Genomic DNA, 18,316 nt, shown 5'->3' with positions numbered 1-18,316 from the left:
TAAAAGCTGTACGGTACTGTATGGAAAACCTTTTCCCCAATTCGTTTTTCTGCCCCTTTACTTGTTCTTTTGTAAGGGGTTGTCAAAATATAATAATAAAGATACTCTTCAATACTAAAACTAGAAGCTCATCTTAAATTAAAAAATTAAAATTATCATTATCATATCTTTACTGAAAAAAATAGGACAAATTTGGGCCTTTCCTGAATAGATGTAGTGGGGTCTTATCTTGAACTTGTATAAGTCCACACAATAACAATTAAGAAACCACATTATTTTGGTTGAAAATTACATTTTGGAGGTACATCGTGGTCTGTTAAGTATTTAAATAAAGTTTGAAATAGGTTGAACACTAGTCCTTACTTAAGTGGCCAGGACTTGACTGTGCAGCGCTCTGTAGCTGCTCCTCCCGGTTCCACCCACTTGCTTGTGAGGAACTTGTGTTTTTCACTGAATCCTCTCGAGTATAAGCAGAAATCACAGCAGCTCGTCCCTGAGGTGGGAGAGCCGCTCTCAAGGCTGCGTGAGGAGGGTGACTGACTGAGTGGGCAGAGGCGAGAGACAGAGACATGTTTCTATGGTGACGGGGCTCATCCACCGGGCCACTCTCCGGAATAAAACACTGAAAAACATCTTCAAACTAAGACTGTGGGCCTTTAATCGGTTAGTTGATCGATGGTGTCCTAGTCAACTAACTATTGTTATTTGCTATAGATTATAAGCCTTATATGGACCACAGCAGAAAGGAGAAGGCATAGCGTGAGTGTCTTTTTACACACAAAAATAAGATTTTTAAGTACTTTTCTGTATAAATAGTATCCCCTGTGCATCAATTAATCGACTAAAAATGGGAATGGTACAGGCAAAAGCTGGAGCTTGCACAAAAACTACTATAAGAGAACAGTATCGGGACTACAGCCCTAGTAAACTCTTATAATCCTGTGAATGGGGTTGGCTCCAGATACGTGGTCCGATCATAACAATACTATGGAGAGCCAGCATCACGGTTCACTTCTTTTAGTCAACTTATTGATGCACAGGTAATGCCTTTAGTTGACCCGACAACGATTTTTTGAAGTAAAAGCCAACAAACTGTCAGTCACATGAGCTATAAAATAAGTATCTTACTTATATGTAGACCTGGTTTCTTTCAATTTTACTTTTTTACTTGAACTTGGCTGTATTAACCATTATTTTCATTATCATTATTATTATTTTTGTGTGGTAAAAGTACTATTAGTACTTTCCACCAGGCAAAATGTGTCCATGCCAACTTGTCAATGACAGATCTTGTCAGCTGAAAGCTAGGCAGGGATGGTTAGTAATTAGATGGGCGACCGCTGGAATGGCAGGTGCCACAATGAGGTGGTAGTGAATACTGTTGTTGTGTCCTTGGGCCAGACACTTCCCCCACTTTGTCTCTAATGTCAATTTAACCTGCTGTATAAATGATAGTGCATTTGTTAGAGTCAATGTGGGACAATTAATGGAAATTATTCCATGGCAACTATCCGGCGTGTTTACAGCATGTGTGTCATGTATGTTCATTAACCTGCATTGTCCCCACCAAATAAACATCCTCTTTGGTTCCCTACTATGACCAGTGGTACACAGCCTTATGGTCATTTGAACTTTTGCAAAGTAGATGCACAGGATTTCACTGGATAAAAATGAGAAAACAATTGTCACATGAATAAAATTAGGTGACAAATAAAACATGTATTAGAGGAATATTGAGGAAATCATTGTAAATCTCTCAGTCAAGTGGTTTAGTAGTGGCCTATACTGCGTGACATACATTTCATAATAACTACACGTTTATCATGACAGCATCGTCAAAATGCAACCAAAAACACAAGATCTTTAAAGGCAATTTGGAAGCCTGTTAATGATGAGACCTTCATAAAAGGCAGAGTGTCTTCTGTGCTGGTATTTTTAATCGTGAAGAGATTATTATTGAGAAAACAACAAATAAAGACAACTATTTCGCAAAGAATGCAAAGATACACTTACCGTTTTTGTGCCGTTGTGCGTGATCTCTACATCTGCGTCAGGTTCGTATGAAATGTAATGGTCAAAGCATGTCATAAATGTTATATCCAGTTGTTAATTTGAGTATTTGACCGGTTTCCATTGCTCACAACGACTGCACGCGCGGCGCCATCTTGTTTTGAACAGAACTTTATTCACACGCTTACGTTGACAATGACGACATGCGTCTTTCTCTCTGAAGATTTCTAGATTTGCAAAACGACCTAGACGATCATGTATTTGTTCACAGCAATTTATTTTTGTATTTTATTTTTAAATAAAATTGAAAAGTCAGTCAGTTTACTTACTTGAAAACACGTGGTGCCTATCTGGTCTTTTTCATGGCAAAAAATACAGTCACTGAGCAAAAACTACCACTCTTGTTTTGTTATTTGTTTTGTGGCAAACCAAATGTGTAGCAAATTTGTTCAAACCTTTAATGGACAAAAGACCACAAGAATAGGCTATTCTTTGAGAACAATAAAAATAAACAAAATGATTTATATCAGGGTAGTTATTATTAGGGTAGATCTTTCACAGCAGGATATGTCACTCATGACACATTCACATTCTCAAAGGTCCATGTAACTTTTCTGGCGAGATGTTTCCATTGAAAAACATGCGAGTCTTCTTCTTCTTCTTCTTCTTCTTCTCTCCTCTCCACACATCTGACCTCTGACTTGGCCTGGTGACATCACTCCATCGTCTTCATGGAGATAGATACAAGCCATACTGTGGAACATTCAAAGCAATAACATCTTCATGGAGCAAACAAAGTGGCAGACCCACCTCCACTGGAAAATGTATATGGTGCACCTTTAAGGCTTTGTGGTTGAGAGCAAGACGGAAGCAGAGGTGAAAGAGTGGTGGAAATGGGCTTTGACACTGGTACAAACTGTATTGTGTGTTGTGTATTCATGTCTTTTTCATTATTTAATCAAACAACAGATTCAGTATTCTATCCATCTCAATGATCTATAAATATTTACATTGTGAACTCATGAACAAAATAAATGTCTTTAATATGTGTTGCGTTATAATCAATTGCTCAGTTTACAAACTGAATAAAAAGAGCTCTGTATGGTGATATAAGTTTGTTGACCAGATGGAGGTTTGATGCCTGCAGGGACTGTCTGACTGAACAAATCTAGTTTATTGCTGGAGCGCTCTGAGGAAAAAAAGATAAAACATCTAACCGTTTTCTTTTCATAGGCCAATGCATTTTTCCCATTTAGTTGCAGGAAAAATTGTATGTTTCTGGCTCAGGTATTACCATGACTTATGTTGTTTTTCAAGCAAATCATATGTGATGGCAACCAATCAAGAGCCCTTTCCTCTGCTTGCATCCGCTTTCCGGCTCCCACATCGACAAACATTAGATGATAATCACCTCCTTTCACTGTTCTGCTGGATGATTACTTTTCAGCCGCACAGATCCAGAAGACAAACGATCTTCCAGAGCTGTTGAGACCAGGCCACATCAGGGGGGTATCTGGCCGGCCAGAACCCAGAGTCCAGACCCTCCATGGGGCCTTATGTGATTCACTGTGAGAAGAAGGCCATGCAATCTCACACCATCTTATTTGTGAAAGCAGGCAGAGAGGCAGGGGTCTAAACATGCCACCGCTCACTGAGAATTACATGTTAGATAAGTGTGATGCTGGTGTTTCAATGGCAAAGAGGTGAGGTCCTATATTGGTTTTCATGTTTTCACACAAAGCACATCTGTGAGAAAAAGCTTTTAGTTAGAAAATGTTTTTTTTGTTAGTATCTCAGTGGTGGCATATAGGTGTATTTTGAAAATACAAGTCAAATTTAAGATCAGTTTTGATTGGGGATGGTCAAAAAATGTAATTCCCTAACCCAAACTAATCAATTCTAAACTTGATATCAATTTCATATGGTACTGATACTGAATAAATTACCTTATAGGATAAAGTTGAACCTGTCCTGAATAGTTATATTATATAATAGTTATATACATACATATATATATATATATATATATATATATATATATATATATATATATACATACATATGGTATTCACAAGAAATACCAGGTTGTTTCTAGCAAAAGTTAGTATAATAATATGTTAATAAACTTATTAAAAACCTAAAACCCTTCCTTTCTACTGTTCAATTAATGACAGGTCAGGCAATACACACATAAAAGTTTACATGATAAATGTACAAGATTACTGTAGTTTATACTAAAAATGGTAACAAAATTGGGGGCTAAATCTAGTATTTTATTATTTTATTTTATTTAGTGGGTGTAATCCCTCAGTCATCCAAGTGTGATTATAGGTTATTTATATAGTCCAGATGCAAACCAATGACGATTGGAGAAAAGCAGGTGGCGGACCCTCTACCAGAAAGAAGAAAGAGCAAACAGTGATGGGCCCTTTATGATCAGTACATTGAAAAACTAGTTATCGCAAGGAAAATTACATCAAATCTTCCCTATAAATAACCCAGAGTTTTAGTATTAGTTTTACAGTTATCAATAGGTGCAATAATTCCCCAGTGAGCATTGCCCTGCTCCTCTGCCCGTTGCCCTGGTGATGAGTCCTGGCTGTGATTTTTACGAGAGAGAGACAGGCAATTAATGAGCCAACTTAAACTTGAGCACTAAACAGAAGTCGTCAAAGCCTTATTAAACCAGTTTTTAAAGTGTACCAAGAGAATTAAATGGCATGACAAATTAATTTCTCCTTCAGATGCTACAGTTTTAGGGGGGGAATTGTATGCGCAAGACTCTTTTATCTTTGTCTTATTTGCATTTTTCTGCGAAAAGATTTACATTTTTCCAGCATAATTAATGAACGGACCAGTCATTTACATGTTCTTGCTCTGCCCACCAAGAAATTGTCAAGATTTTATGCAGTCAGACAAAAATGTGGAATATTTTGAGTAGCCTAATAATAATAACAACAACAATTCAACTATGCAATATTTGATTATAATTGTATAATCTTAATAGGAATTGGAGCAACAGCTTTGAGGCTTTCAGGTGTTAATTATGTTTGCTCTCTTTTCAGCACATCAGAGGACGGCCACAACCAAATCATACCGTTTAAAGCAAGTGCCATTTGGAATTACAGCGTGGCAAAGATGAAAGAGAATAATTCAAAAACCATTTGGCCTGCGGTCAACTGTGTCAACAACTTCTTATCTATTCTAATGCATTATATACAGTGTGCATTATGATGATGAAAGCCATTTGCTCATTAAAAAGTAAAGCTATGATCAGTAATTTTGATCTATGAGAGAATAGGGATGTTATTTAGGTACAGAGCCATTGCTGGGTGAGGAGAAAGAAAAAAAATTACTCTGCCACTTTGAAACTTCCATTTGCATTGCATTTGGAATAATCACAGGCTTTGATATGGACTGCTTCTGAGTTCAGATTATCTCTACATGCCAAAGCCTTTCCGTGTACTATAGACTTAAAGATAAATGCTTGAAATAGACTTGAAAATAAGGTATAGTCTATGAATGAGTATAGATTTTTAAGTCTTCAGCAAACAATCAATATGTTTTTTCTCAGATCTATCTTCTTCTGCTTATAGTTGCTTGCATGAACTCATCATTGTCTTAATTCTGTTATAATTTAACATAGGGTAGACTAAGTGATCATATTCTACATATGAAACACACAACCACCCACACACACACACACACACACAATTCTGATAGAAGGTATCACGTTACTAAAATTCTCAAAACTAAGAAACTCAATTTAGATACTAAGGAAAAATTCCTTACTAGTTCAGATACTACAATTATGTATTTTTTTAAACGCTTTTTTTTAGACTATAGAAAGCAATGTAACACAAAACAATCCATTCATTTACGGTGTGTGTGTTTGTGTGTGTTTGCGTGTGTGTGTGTGTGTGTGTTTGCGTGTGCATGTGCGTGTGTGTGTGTGTGTGTGTGTGTGTGTGTGTGTGTGTGTGTGTGTGTGTGTGTGTGTGCATGTGCGTGTGTGTGTGTGTGTGTGTGTGTGTGCATGTGCGTGTGTGTGTGTGTGTGTGTGTATATATTGATGGTTCTGGTTGCACAACATGGTGGAGAAAAACCAACACCAACAGACAGAACAAGGAGAGCAGATGAATAAACAAGACACCGATTAAGCTGAATGGGAACCTATGGCAAATATTACAGCTTTTGTAAACCAGTATGCAAACACAGCAGCTGCATTTAGAGCAACTGAAAAAGAAAAACACAATTGTGGCTTCCAATTTATTTCATACAATAAATAAGCCTACATCTAGCGTCATTTTTATTTTCTTTTATCTTTGACAAACTGACTGAATCAATTTGGGGAATTTGAGCTTGGTTGTGCAGGATTAAAGTCTGGGATGGGTTCATGGGTTCAGAAATGAATCTGTCCTGTACCTGAGATTATCTCTGGGCCTCATCACTCAAATGAAACACAGACTATGAAGGCTTTCAATCAGATCCATATCCTGTTGGTCAGCGCAATGTAGGCTACAGACCTATCAGAAGATTTAAAATAAAAAAATAGTATAATTATTAGAATTGGTTACATCATAATCCCGTTTCTTATTTGCACACTGTTGTAGCATTCAGTATTCTTTGTTTGAATCTGTAAAGACAGTCTGTAAATACATTGTGATGTTGCGTGATGAAAGCAGCAGCAGCCACGCCCCCTTCACTGGCCACACAGAGGAGTTACGGCTGATCTGGTTCACTTTGGGTGCTCGCTGTGTAGGTGCGCCCCAGCATGCGCACTGGTGGCCCCGCTGTGTTTGGGAGCTAAGCGCTCACACCTGTGGCACGCAGCGGAGGAGAGAGCTGCCTCCTCACGCAACATCTTCTGTAGGACTCCGCTAGGAATGATCTGAAGGAGGATCTATCGGACGGTGCGTGGTGAGCTACATCTCCAAACAGGGCCATGCCAGCAGCAGAGACGCACTCTGTGCCATGCTGAACATAGGAGCGACCCTGCTCGCTCTGAGCGCCCTGGTCGCACTCGTGCAGCTCTGCCGAGGATGGAGCGAAGACGACCTGCTGCTCCCACCCATAAACTCCTCCAACAGGTTCCTGGCCAACTTGGAGGTGGACGTGCACTTCTCCAAGCGCTCGGTGGAGGAGAATGACCCTTCATCCTCGTCCCAGTGCAACGTGACCGTGCACAGACTGCTGCCCACGTCCCTGGTGGCGCGCTGGGACAGCAGCTTCGGCTTTCAATGTGATGTACTCGTCTACACCACCAATAACCATGGCAGGGCTTTCTTCTCCGCCACCATCAACCGGGGCATCTCCCCGGTGGTCATCGAGCATCTGGCGATCGCTGGAGGGCAGCAGGAGTTGAGACTGTGCGTGGGCTGCGGGATGTCCCGCATCAGACTATTTGGACAAGGCAGGTCCAGGGGCCAGCACACCGGAGAACAGATCACTTTCTGCTGCGTGGATTTCAGCTTGGATGAGCTCAAAGGAGACAAAAGTTGGAGGCTGAACAGAAAGCCCATTGAGTCCACTCTCGTGGCATGTTTCATGACTCTGGTGATCATTGTGTGGAGCGTTGCTGCCCTCATCTGGCCAGTGCCCATAATTGCGGGGTTTCTGCCCAACGGCATGGAGCAGAGGAGGCCCAGATAAGTCACGTGACTATGGTGATCAGCTGCCGCTACACAGCTTAATATTGTAATATTGTAGCAAAACTATCCATCAATGGACACATAAGCATCTGGGTTTGGCTATAGGCCTATTCTCTATATGGTTATTATTACGTAGGACCTAATGAAACACTGCCAATTCCGGGACTGGGACCAAAACAGTGTATTTTGTATACTACCTTGTAGGCCTTCTTCCTATAGTCAGTGTCAACTGTGCACAACTCCAATGGTGTTTGTATAATTTTTAATCTTTCTAGAATATTTGCCTTATCTGCTGTGGAGGACTTTTTACCTGAAATGTGTGGTCACCAACAATATCTACTCTATAGTTAACCATTTTTATCGCATAATTATAACACCCTGTTTATTGCAGAAGGTTTGCCATTTATATAGTAGATTTATATAATAAGAATGGATATATTTGCTTAACCTATTTGTATTCCTGTTGAACTGCTTAAATAAAACAGTTAGACTTTAATTTTGTCAGAGAGTAGGCTTCTTTTTTCCCCTGAACTGACAAATGTAATTATTGAAAATATCTATATAAATATTTTCCAGAAGCCTTTTTTATACTAAACCTTAAAATGTACAAACAAACGCACAATGAACTGAAAACATAACCTGAAAGTTAGTTTACGTAGTTTAATAGGCAAAAACAAAAACAACTTAGATCTATAATACACAGGATCTATACTGCGCTCTATCGGTCTGTACCTGCAAACGGCCCACGCCACACCTTTCACCTGAACGTCACGCAGGAAGAGGATGTGTTGCGTTTTTCTCAACAAAGACGCGAATGGTGCAATGCTTTACTTTCAGTTCAGTGGAAGCCTTTAAAGCAGACGAAGGAAACTAGAGAAAGTATGTACTGGGCCACCGCACGGATCCTCTTCGCACTGACGTGTTTTACTTGTACTTTATCAGGTAAGTTAAGCTCAGTACTTGACCTACATGTTTATCTTCACACGTGAGACAAGTGGTCAGTCTTTAGACAGTACCCTACAACAACATCTTTAGTGAAGTTGGGCAGGTCTGCAACTTATTATTTGGTTATCCAGTTGTTGTTGTTGTTGTTGTTGTTGTTGTTGTTGTTGTTGTTGTTGTTGTTGTTGTTGTTGTTATTATAGTTATTATAGCCTTAAACAGTTCTGAGTTCTGTCACGTTGATCTAAATCCTCATACAGATGTGTCCCAGGTCACATTTCCAGCTACTTCAAATAGTGTCTGAGGCTGATTTGCCCTCACAACAAAGGATTATAGTGTAAATCTTTTGTTAATAACACGTTAATAACTGTTTAGTCATAGAGTGAGGCTGTTGCTGTCCACTTGAAATACAGGCTGGTGAGGAATTGTGTTGTTTGCTTTGTGTCTTTGAGAACAAGATGCGCTCTAACTTCGTTATGTTTCCAGAGGTGCAGAAGGTGGAGCTCACGCTGGACAGTGGAACAGAGCTCTCCTTCAGCAGCTCTGCCTCCACGGGCTCGGGGTGTGAGGTGTGCGAATGGATCAGACGCTCAAGAACATGCAAAGCGGCCCAAGCGTTCTCAGCACCTGGACGTGTGTCTGTGGAGCTGGAGTGCGTCGAGCGTCGAGGAGCATTCAACGTTGAAATTGCTCGGACTGTTGGTACGCTGCCATTTACACAGTTGCATTACAGTAGAGCGTCTCAAACCTTTTCTTTTTCAACAAGCGGACCTTCCTCCTCTGGGTGAACGAGGACTAGCCCATGTCTGAACCAGGACTAAAACCTTTTAATTAGACTTTAGTAAACAAGAATTTGAGAAAGACTCTTTATTAAGACTTTATTTATTCATCCATCCATTCATTCATTCATTTATTTCAGGGACAGTGCATATTATTATCCAAAAGTCTGTTTTTCATCTGTAGTCCCATGTCAGCTATTACAGTCAGCCTAAAACAGGGAATAAAAAAGTTAGAAATATATACACCATTTACATTATAAGACACAGTCACATCATCCAGGTACAGACGCATAAACAAGCAGATAAACACAAACACACACATTGGTCATTTCATTTTTAAATACAGGAAAATATTTAATCGGACCTGAAAAACTATTTTTTCCGGAGGACAGAAGCACACAATCAAGAGAAACTATCAGTCAGTCTGTTTGCATTTTTCCTTGATGGTTTCTTCTGCTTTCTCCCCAGTGTGCCCCTCCAAGTCCTGCAGTGGTGACATCAACACTAACGACAACTTTGATGCTTTATTTGATCTAAATCGCCGCTTTGTCTGGTCTCTAATTGCTGCCGTCCCACATTCAGCTAGAGTAGACTTTGGAATAACTGGCTTGAGACAAATTCAACCATCTCAGAGCTGCCCCGACCGTCACATCTACACTTATGGAGTGATGGAAGACTCGGGAACAGTGTTGTTGGGCAGATACTGCAGAACCGGCCCCATCACAAAGGCCCAGGCTCGAGGAGTCAGCTGGGTTTCTCTCGAGCTTCCAGCCGGACAGAAACTGCAGGACATCCGCTTGGAGGTTTCAGTTGGTGAAGAAATCAGATGTAAGCCAATGATTGTATTTCTATTAAGCTGTATTAACCTCACGGAATGGCAAATCTTTTTTGGTGCACTTTGTAACAGCGACCTGGTCCTCTTCAGCATCACATCTATCTTGCATTTATTAAATTACAGGTGTTAGTACTGCCTTTAAAAACATGCATTCTTACTCATGGAGACGAGGTGGGTAGAGCAGCCAATGTGTACTGAAGTAACGTTACTTCAATGATATGACTCCAGTGGAAGTAAAAAGTTGTGGCCCAAATATTTACTCAGGAAAGAGTAGAGATGTCAATATATCACATTTTTGTTTTCCGATTATTTGCGAGAAAAAAGATGATGATGATTTAGCGATTATTTTGTGATTATTGAGACGGTGAAATATTACATTTTCTTTCATTCCCGTGGTCTGACGTGACACGTTTGTGACGGCTTTATACAATTGAACTTTCTGAAAGACAAAATGAAGTTAAATATGACAATAACAGATAAAAAACCAAAATACTTAATTTTGCTTCTAAAATTGTCACAATTATTCATTTTTTGGGTTCTCACGTTTATATTGTGACCTGAATAATCATGATTATCAATTAACCTATTAACCTAGGTAAGAGTAAAACGTATTGGGAAAAACTACTACTTAAGTACTGAGTAGTAGTTTGGGCGTAACATTTACTTAAAATATCATTTATGATATGGGTTAATTCAAATGGACTGACAAAACATTAAATCATGCAAGAATTCTGGTATTTCCAAAGAATAGACACAAAAACAAATCATATCTGAAGGTAAGAAATCAAGTGATAGGGTAGAGAAGAGAAACCGAATATTTCACTCAAATAAGAGTTACTTCAAACTAAATATTACTCTAGTAGTAAAAGTAAAGTAAAAATATGAAAATTTACACAGTGCACCTTTAAATCTGTGAATTGTTTCTCACACTGTGGATAATTGCTGTTTTGTTTGTTTTATTCTGTTTTGTGTTTAGCCCTTGCCAAAATGTCAGTGTCTCTTCCACGAGGGCCGTCCTCCCTGGAGCTCCTTTCTCCCAACTATCCGGGCAGTTTTCCTGATGACAAGATTATGGAGTGGCACTTTGAGGTTCCAGCCAAACACCAGGCTTCCATACAACTGCTCAACGTCACACAGCCTCAGTGTCTGGATAAGAGGCCGGGCGTGGAGTACCATAACATGTTCCGGTTTGGTTTGGTGGCAGGTCTGACAGAAACTCAGCCTGTGCAACGCGAAGGGGAGTTCACCATGACCCTGAGGAACTGTAAGATGGACAGACGTCGAGCCAACTCGCCTGGACTGTCCATGGGGTTCAAAGTGTCTACAGCAACAATTACACAAGGTTTGTACAAGTTATGCACGCTGCTAGAAATAAACATGTATATTACTAGACTTGCCAGAGATATTCTAGCTTTTCCATCTAATCTTACACACTCAAATGTGACTTTTGAAAGGCTCAATTGATTTTGAGAGTTTATGATTCTCAACATGTTACTACAGGAAAATGGATTACAGGGAATATAATGTTATTTTGTGTTGAAATACTGTGCAGTCACAGATTCCTGAAATCTAAGTCAGTGTCGGAATAAAAGTGGGGAAACTTTCCGGTTTCCAGGAAGTTTTAAGGAGCTCTGGGGTTGCGACATCACAAATCAAACATGATGTAAACAATGGTGTCTCTTACTCCACACCTTTGCATCAAAATGTGATTTCAAACTATGCATTATGTCATTTGAATATTCTGCTTTTAATGGAAATTTACATTTAATGCTGATATTTAATTTCAGGTTTAGTTTAACTTGATTTTTAATAACTGTATTTCTTTTTCTGGTCGGCCACATGCCTGTAACAAAGAAACATAATGTGAATAAAAGTAATTCTGATTCTGATGACGTTCCGTCCTGCAGTGCGTTGTGAGGTTGAGCTAAATCGATATCCTGGGCTTTCTCTTCACTTGAAGAAGTTGAATCCAGCCTCAGACTGTATCATGAGGCAGACGTCAAAGCCCATGGACCAGACCACACTAAAGCCAGGCAGCACTAGTCTGCTCTTGTTTGAAGACTGTCAGCCTAAAGACATACAAGTCACTGCCACACAAAAACTGGGTAAGTCCTGTTCATATGTGTTACAGTATTTAACCTTTGAACCTGTAAGAGTTCTGAAGTAGTTTCCCAATGATTGTCAATACAAACATTTAAGGGATTTTTTAATGTTTTTTGTGTGTGTTTTTTAAGACGTAATTGTGGTTCTCTTCAAATGTTGTTTATAACACAATTGCCACGTTCACTTTCTTCAGGCTGTTATCGGGCCATAACCTGCCCAAGGTTTTTCCTCGCTGTACCTTCTTTGCCCGAGTGCCTGATTAAATCACTGAGCAACATGACGTGGGCCCTCAACCTTCCTCAGCATGGGACAGCAGAGCTGGGCTGTGCCTCAGGCACACTCGTACATGTGTTGCCGGGACAACCCTGCAACGACAGCATCTCAATGAAAATGGCAGAAGATGATGGTTCAACTATTGGGACCTTCTGTCGCAATGGACCCATAACTAAACTCCAAATCCACACAAACATATCCATCACTGTCACTGGCACAAATGGTGAAGCACTCACTCCAGCTAATATATTGACAGCACGTATAAAAGATGAGATTTCAGGTAAAAAAAAAACATGATATATAAAATACCATAAATCAGTGCACATTCAAACCATTATTTTTACTACTTCAACTTTCCCAATAGAAAGCTTCATATTCAGAGTTTCTCCAGAAAAGAATATGCCTCTTTTCTTGGCCACTCCTGGTTGGCCAAAAGGAATGAATTCTGACTCGACAGTGTCTTGGCTCGTCACTGTCCCACCAAAGATGAAGGCACACCTGACGTTCACTAACCTGAGCCAGCCCAAGTGCAGCAAACGCCACACAGAGATCACAATCCGAAGAGTGGGCCAGTCACAGAATGACTACAGCCGCCGGGAGGATGAGAAGCTTCAACATGAACTCACAGTGTCTGGAACCTTCTTTTTGAACATGTCCAACTGTTTGCCAGAGAAGAGCGACTTCAGTGTCTTCACCAAAGTCACACTGCACCAGAGTAAGTGGTTTATGCTTATTTCATTATGGGTGTTTCATGTTGCACTGTAAACTGACTGTTGATCAAATAAATTAGCTGAAAGCATGAAAAGCACTAAAATGTCTAAATCACAATTTTATGGAATACATTTGTGGGGTGTATTGTTAGAAGTCATGTTCTGGTAAGACCTAAACTATTTTCCTCAAATATCACCGCGAATAGCACATTCTGTGGAACATTATAGGCAAAACAACATCTTCACGAAGAACTGATCACAATGAACTAATATTTGACTAACTTTTTTTTTTTTTTATTAAGATTTTTGACGAAACATGTTATTTTCAGGCCAGATAATGACGATCATTGTGAGCATTGTGGCTGTCTTGTTGGCCCTTTTCATTGTGATCCTTCTTGTGGCGTGTTTGGTGATCAGGTACGTTTATGTCTTCTCTTGTGAAGTATTGTTGAATGTCTTGATTGACATTTTGGATTGTGTTTTGGTACAACAGAAAAAAGAAGAGGAACCTTAACCCTCAGACGTCCATCTACAATGCAAACGGCACAAGTTTCCTGCCTGGACAAAATGGTTTTCCCCGTTCTCAGGAGGACGATGAGTCGCACGTGTACGAGGAAATTGATGAGGGTCGGATCTACTATGACATACTGAGGAAGAGGAGGCAGCTCGGTGTCTATGGGGAGGCGGGCTCTCACACAGACTCACAGATTCCCCTAGTGGCCAGAGAGAGCGGGACAGGTGACGCCGCGATAGGCACTTACCAGGATTTCCTTCATGAGCAAAAACCAGAGCTGCCCAAAAGGCTCCCAAGACACATGCAGACGATGGTGGTGGTGGACAACGACCTTTATGAGACGGAAGAGAGCGAGGAGGCGTCGTCCGCTCTACCACCACAGCTGGAGCCAGACGGAGAAGCGCCAGACGGGGGCGAATAAGAAGGATGAGCGCCGATGCTTTGAGATTTAGTTTACAGACATTTTTCTTCACCAGGACAAAAATCTTGATGTTACAAAGAAGAGAGGACATTTGTTGTAATGCTCTCCGATGAGCCACTCACGGCTCTCACAGACTTGTGGCTGTTCACTGTGTAAGTAATAATAATGGCATAGTATTGTGGCTGTTACTGAAGTGAGTCTATGTGGAGTCTGCAGGTTTCTGTGTCTGGGGGGGTTTTCTCTGGGCTCCGGTTTCCCCCAGCAACCCAAAACATACACAACAGGTACAATTCTCCAGCCTCCTGACCAAGATCACCTCAAGACCTGGAGATGGGTCCCCAATTTTAATGTGTTCTCGCATCTATATTATTGTCTGATTTATAGTTTAATTTGTGCATTATGGAAACAAGAAAGAGAGTAACCAATGCAATTTATTGTCCATTTGTTATTTGCTGACTACTATAATGAGCAGGTGAGACATGGTTTACTTTCGCCAGTGTCTGTATCACAATATAAATACAATTCATGTTAATTCAATAGAAATACTAGAGATCCAAATGATACTGAACTAGATTAGATGCAGGTAACCATAAAGAGTTGCATTTCTCTTGTTGAACCAACACACAGCGAGAGGTTTTCAGGTAAATAAACCACATAAACATTTATGTCTCAAGTAAATACATTTTTTTCTTTTTCAATAGAAAGAAAAGCCTGAAATCACTGTGTCTGATTCCAAGAGAAACACAAGGTTTCTCCCTGGGAATAGCATCAGAAGTCGATACATGGATTAACCAGAAAAGAACAGCGTTACAAATAATTCACATTTGAATTTAAAAATTATGAGGTTTGTTTGTTTGGTGTATAATTATCTATTAATTGAATTTGTTCTCTTTGCTTATATGAATTGTCACAAATCAATCACAGAATACAAAAATATGTAAAGACATGAAACATTTTGTGAAGCTAATTGCTGATAAATGTATATAAGTACAAGATTAATTTTCTTCATAAATCAAATATCTTTGCATATATAGTTCCCTGCAGAGAATTGTATTAGTTTTATTTGCATAATATTTTGTAAGTGCCATTGAGTAAACTTTTGGTGGGTCTTTTCACTGTGAGTGTGTCTACAAGTGACAAAGGCTTCATGTTGACAAGATTATGTGATTTGAACATTAGCATTTCTTGCACGTAACAATATATGATTATATATTCTTTTACTTTTTTGGTCTAAATACATGAATTAGAATGTTTGTCTTTCCAATTACACTAGCTTTAAATTAAAATTCACTCTGCAGGTACTGTTACTTGAGTAGTAGTGTCCCCAAATACTATTTTACTCTTACTTAGTTTTTAGAACCATCTTTACTTCTGCTCGAGTAATTCCCCTTTGCAATGGCCCTTTAAAAAAGCACACATCTGACTAATTGCATACCTAAATGAAAGATCTCTTGGTAAATGTGTAATTAGTGTGTTTGTGTGTGTGTAATTTAGTTTCTTATTTAAGGTAATTAATACAGTATTAACAAGTTGTATAAAAAACTATATTTATTCACATGGACATTACACATTGTAATAATGACTTGTTAAAAAAGTTATTGTTATAATGACTTTAAAGGGGACATTTTATGAGCTTGAACCACGTTATAAATTCCCTTTTCACCTACCCCCTATCTCTGCCCTTAGCACTTATGAATATTTTTTCATTCAGACTCCAGGTCATTGTTTGAGGGTTTAGAAATGTCTCATAGTATTTTTTCAACAATAAAAACTAAGTTCCTTGAAATGCTGCTATTTTTTTCAGGCCGTTTAAGATTGATATTACAGTTTAATACTAAATACTACCCAAAAGGCATAATATGTCTTCTTTAATACTGTATCTGAATATTTAAATGTCTTAAATGCTTTAATCAAAGACAAAGTCCCTGGCCTAAACAAACCTCAGACAATATTAAACTCACAAACAGATGCCTTCTCCTCTTTGCAGTTTTCATCAAACCACTTTCCTTTGGCCCTGGTGGACAGAGCGCCACAGTTTTGGCGAGTGGCTCCGTCCGGCTGATGAGTGATCTCTGTCTCCCAGTTTGCATATCTCAGGACAGTCCCAGTGTTTTGGGACCAGACTCCTTCCGTGACCATGTCGTTGATGCCAATCCAGATGTGCTCCTCTGGTCCGATGCTCTGGCGCACGTAGTTATGAAGCTGCTCGTTTTCGTCCAGACTCAGGGGGGCGGCCAGAGCACCCCCTTTGGCAATGCAGTCATCACTAGCAGAGTGGAAGTTCTTCTTCACACCGTCAGCCAGGAAACACTTGCCAAGGATCTTCATTCCTCGTAAGCAAACTGAGGAGTTGAATTTGTGTGAGCAAACGTGAACAGATCTAACAGCTGTGCCCGTAAAGCTGGAGATGTTATTGTTTTTGCCTATTTTGTCCACAATATGGTATTTATTTATTTAATATGGACAACGCATTGGACGAACCAGATGCAATGTTTTAAGTGTTATAGCAAAATAAGCTAATTTTCAACACCTGTCCATAGGAGGCTTTTAGAATGAAAACAATACAAAATGTACAGACTATATACAATACATTTCATTTTATACATCACCATGTGCACAGTTCTGTCCTGGTTTCAGCCACAGTTTCAAACACCTAATAAAGGTGTTTGAAACTGTAAAAATGTTAATTTATCCATCTCCATGGAGACGCCCTCTGGCCAAGTTACGAGTCAGATCTGTGGAAGGGTGACCCCTGCTCACAAGAATATTAATTTTGTCTTCTTAAGTTGAATAGTTTGTCACATTTATTTGTCTTTCAAATAAATGTTTCAATGTTTCAAAAAATTAAACACATGAAATACAAAACAAAAAACACGCCACAGAACGGAAGCAAACAAAACCAAGAAATAAAACCAAACTTACAGCATATTTTGTGCAGCAAGATCAAAAGTCCAAAATCAAAAAGGTAAATTTTAAAATTTAGTCCGATTGTAATTTTTTATTTTTTCCCCTAATGTCAGTTATAATTTGGGTCATGTCCTTGAATTATGGTGCTGTTTGCATCATCCATTTATTTATGATGGCCTTCTTTCCTGCTGCCAGGAGTATGCTCCAAAGATAGTAATTTATTGTGTCCACGGCAGGAGTTTTGAGGCCCAAATGCATACAGTAGTTCTGAAGCAAGATGGTGGTGTCAAATACAGTCTGCAACACTTTATTGATCTCAGTCCAATATTTCTGAGTAACAGGACAGTCCCAGAACACATTAAATGGGCTTAGTTGTTTTTTTCTTTAAGACAATATAGAAATGATATGCGGTGACTTCCGTCTTCATCAGAAGCGTCACACAATGGTTGGTGTGACTTATCTTAAGAGCTGTTCTTCTTAGTCAGCGTCAACCATCATGTGACACTTCTGATGAAACATGTCAAGGTAATTACATCATTCCTCAAGTATGAATGCATTTTTATCAAAGATATATTTTCACAATAAAAAGGAACTGTAATTGAATGAATGCAAGATAGATAAATACAGTGCAACATAACAGGCAAAACAATGACATCTCCATGGAAACAAACAGGTAGTAGACCCCTATACCTGTAAAAGTTACATAGTGCACCTTTAAATTAAAATGGAACCATTACCTGTTTGTAAAGCTTGCTGCTCTTTTATTACATTTAGCTCCATCATAATGTTACTTATTTGATTCTTCATTTCCTCCATTGCAGCACTGTCAGCACCTGGAAAGAGCATTATTTACCACGTATTCTGTCATATCAAGCTTATTTTGCTAGCTTATTTCACACTACTAATGCTTTTAAAAGCCCAAATCTAGAGTAAAGTGAGTGATTTTTGTTGAAACCTACCTTTATTCCTGTTTCTTCTCTTGGAGGTGGTTTCCTGCTGTGCGCTCTGTCCCAAAACAAGCAAGAAAACCACCACGAGGGCTGCTCTGGCGTCCATAATGCTTTTAAAAGCCCAAATCCAGCCTAAACTGAGTGAGCTTTGGTGTGGACTCCAAACTTCTGCTGCTCTAGGGGCTGTTCCTGTTCTCTTGTCTGGCAGCAGTTAGATGTAT

General features: G+C 39.4%; 3 protein-coding genes across 3 annotated transcripts; 2 read left to right on the top strand and 1 right to left on the bottom strand.

The window, feature by feature from the left end:
- Positions 1-6,736: 6,736 nt before the first annotated feature.
- Positions 6,737-8,162, top strand: LOC140374272 (transmembrane protein 158). The gene has a single exon (XM_072461116.1). The coding sequence runs from the start codon at positions 6,985-6,987 to the stop codon at positions 7,660-7,662; it is 678 nt and encodes a 225-aa protein (XP_072317217.1). The 5' UTR covers positions 6,737-6,984; the 3' UTR covers positions 7,663-8,162.
- Positions 8,163-9,061: 899 nt separating this feature from the next.
- LOC140374536 (CUB domain-containing protein 1-like) lies at positions 9,062-15,175 on the top strand. Its single transcript, XM_072461474.1, has 8 exons — positions 9,062-9,305; positions 9,851-10,210; positions 11,194-11,559; positions 12,125-12,322; positions 12,514-12,873; positions 12,958-13,308; positions 13,633-13,720; positions 13,797-15,175. Exons 1-8 carry the CDS (start codon positions 9,062-9,064, stop codon positions 14,236-14,238), a joined length of 2,409 nt encoding a protein of 802 aa, XP_072317575.1. The 3' UTR covers positions 14,239-15,175.
- A 629-nt stretch (positions 15,176-15,804) lies between these two features.
- Positions 15,805-18,306, bottom strand: clec3ba (C-type lectin domain family 3, member Ba). The gene is made up of 3 exons (XM_072461062.1): positions 18,105-18,306; positions 17,883-17,978; positions 15,805-16,580 (listed from the first exon to the last, which is right to left on the bottom strand). The coding sequence occupies exons 1-3, from the start codon at positions 18,199-18,201 to the stop codon at positions 16,180-16,182; spliced, it is 594 nt and encodes a 197-aa protein (XP_072317163.1). The 5' UTR covers positions 18,202-18,306; the 3' UTR covers positions 15,805-16,179.
- Positions 18,307-18,316: the final 10 nt, after the last annotated feature.

This window comes from Eucyclogobius newberryi, unplaced genomic scaffold, assembly GCF_026437365.1.
Source record: "Eucyclogobius newberryi isolate DKJ021-1_F unplaced genomic scaffold, fEucNew1.0.hap1 SCAF_3, whole genome shotgun sequence".
Taxonomy (NCBI): Eukaryota; Metazoa; Chordata; class Actinopteri; order Gobiiformes; family Gobiidae; genus Eucyclogobius; species Eucyclogobius newberryi.
The sequence above is the reverse complement of the archived record's forward strand: the minus strand, read 5'-3'. Positions and strand labels throughout refer to the sequence as shown.

Excerpts from the sequence above, each read along its gene's own strand:
- LOC140374272 (XM_072461116.1), top strand. The coding sequence starts at position 6,985 with ATGCTGAACATAGGAGCGACCCTGCTCGCTCTGAGCGCCCTGGTCGCA.
- LOC140374536 (XM_072461474.1), top strand. The coding sequence starts at position 9,062 with ATGCGCTCTAACTTCGTTATGTTTCCAGAGGTGCAGAAGGTGGAGCTC. Across the intron at positions 12,323-12,513 it reads CACTGCCACACAAAAACTGG|GCTGTTATCGGGCCATAACC; the intron begins GTAAGTCCTGTT and ends CACTTTCTTCAG. Across the intron at positions 13,309-13,632 it reads CAAAGTCACACTGCACCAGA|GCCAGATAATGACGATCATT; the intron begins GTAAGTGGTTTA and ends TGTTATTTTCAG.
- clec3ba (XM_072461062.1), bottom strand. The coding sequence starts at position 18,201 with ATGGACGCCAGAGCAGCCCTCGTGGTGGTTTTCTTGCTTGTTTTGGGA. Across the intron at positions 17,979-18,104 it reads GAGAAGAAACAGGAATAAAG|GTGCTGACAGTGCTGCAATG; the intron begins GTAGGTTTCAAC and ends TGCTCTTTCCAG. Across the intron at positions 16,581-17,882 it reads GCAGCAAGCTTTACAAACAG|TTTGCTTACGAGGAATGAAG; the intron begins GTAATGGTTCCA and ends TCAACTCCTCAG.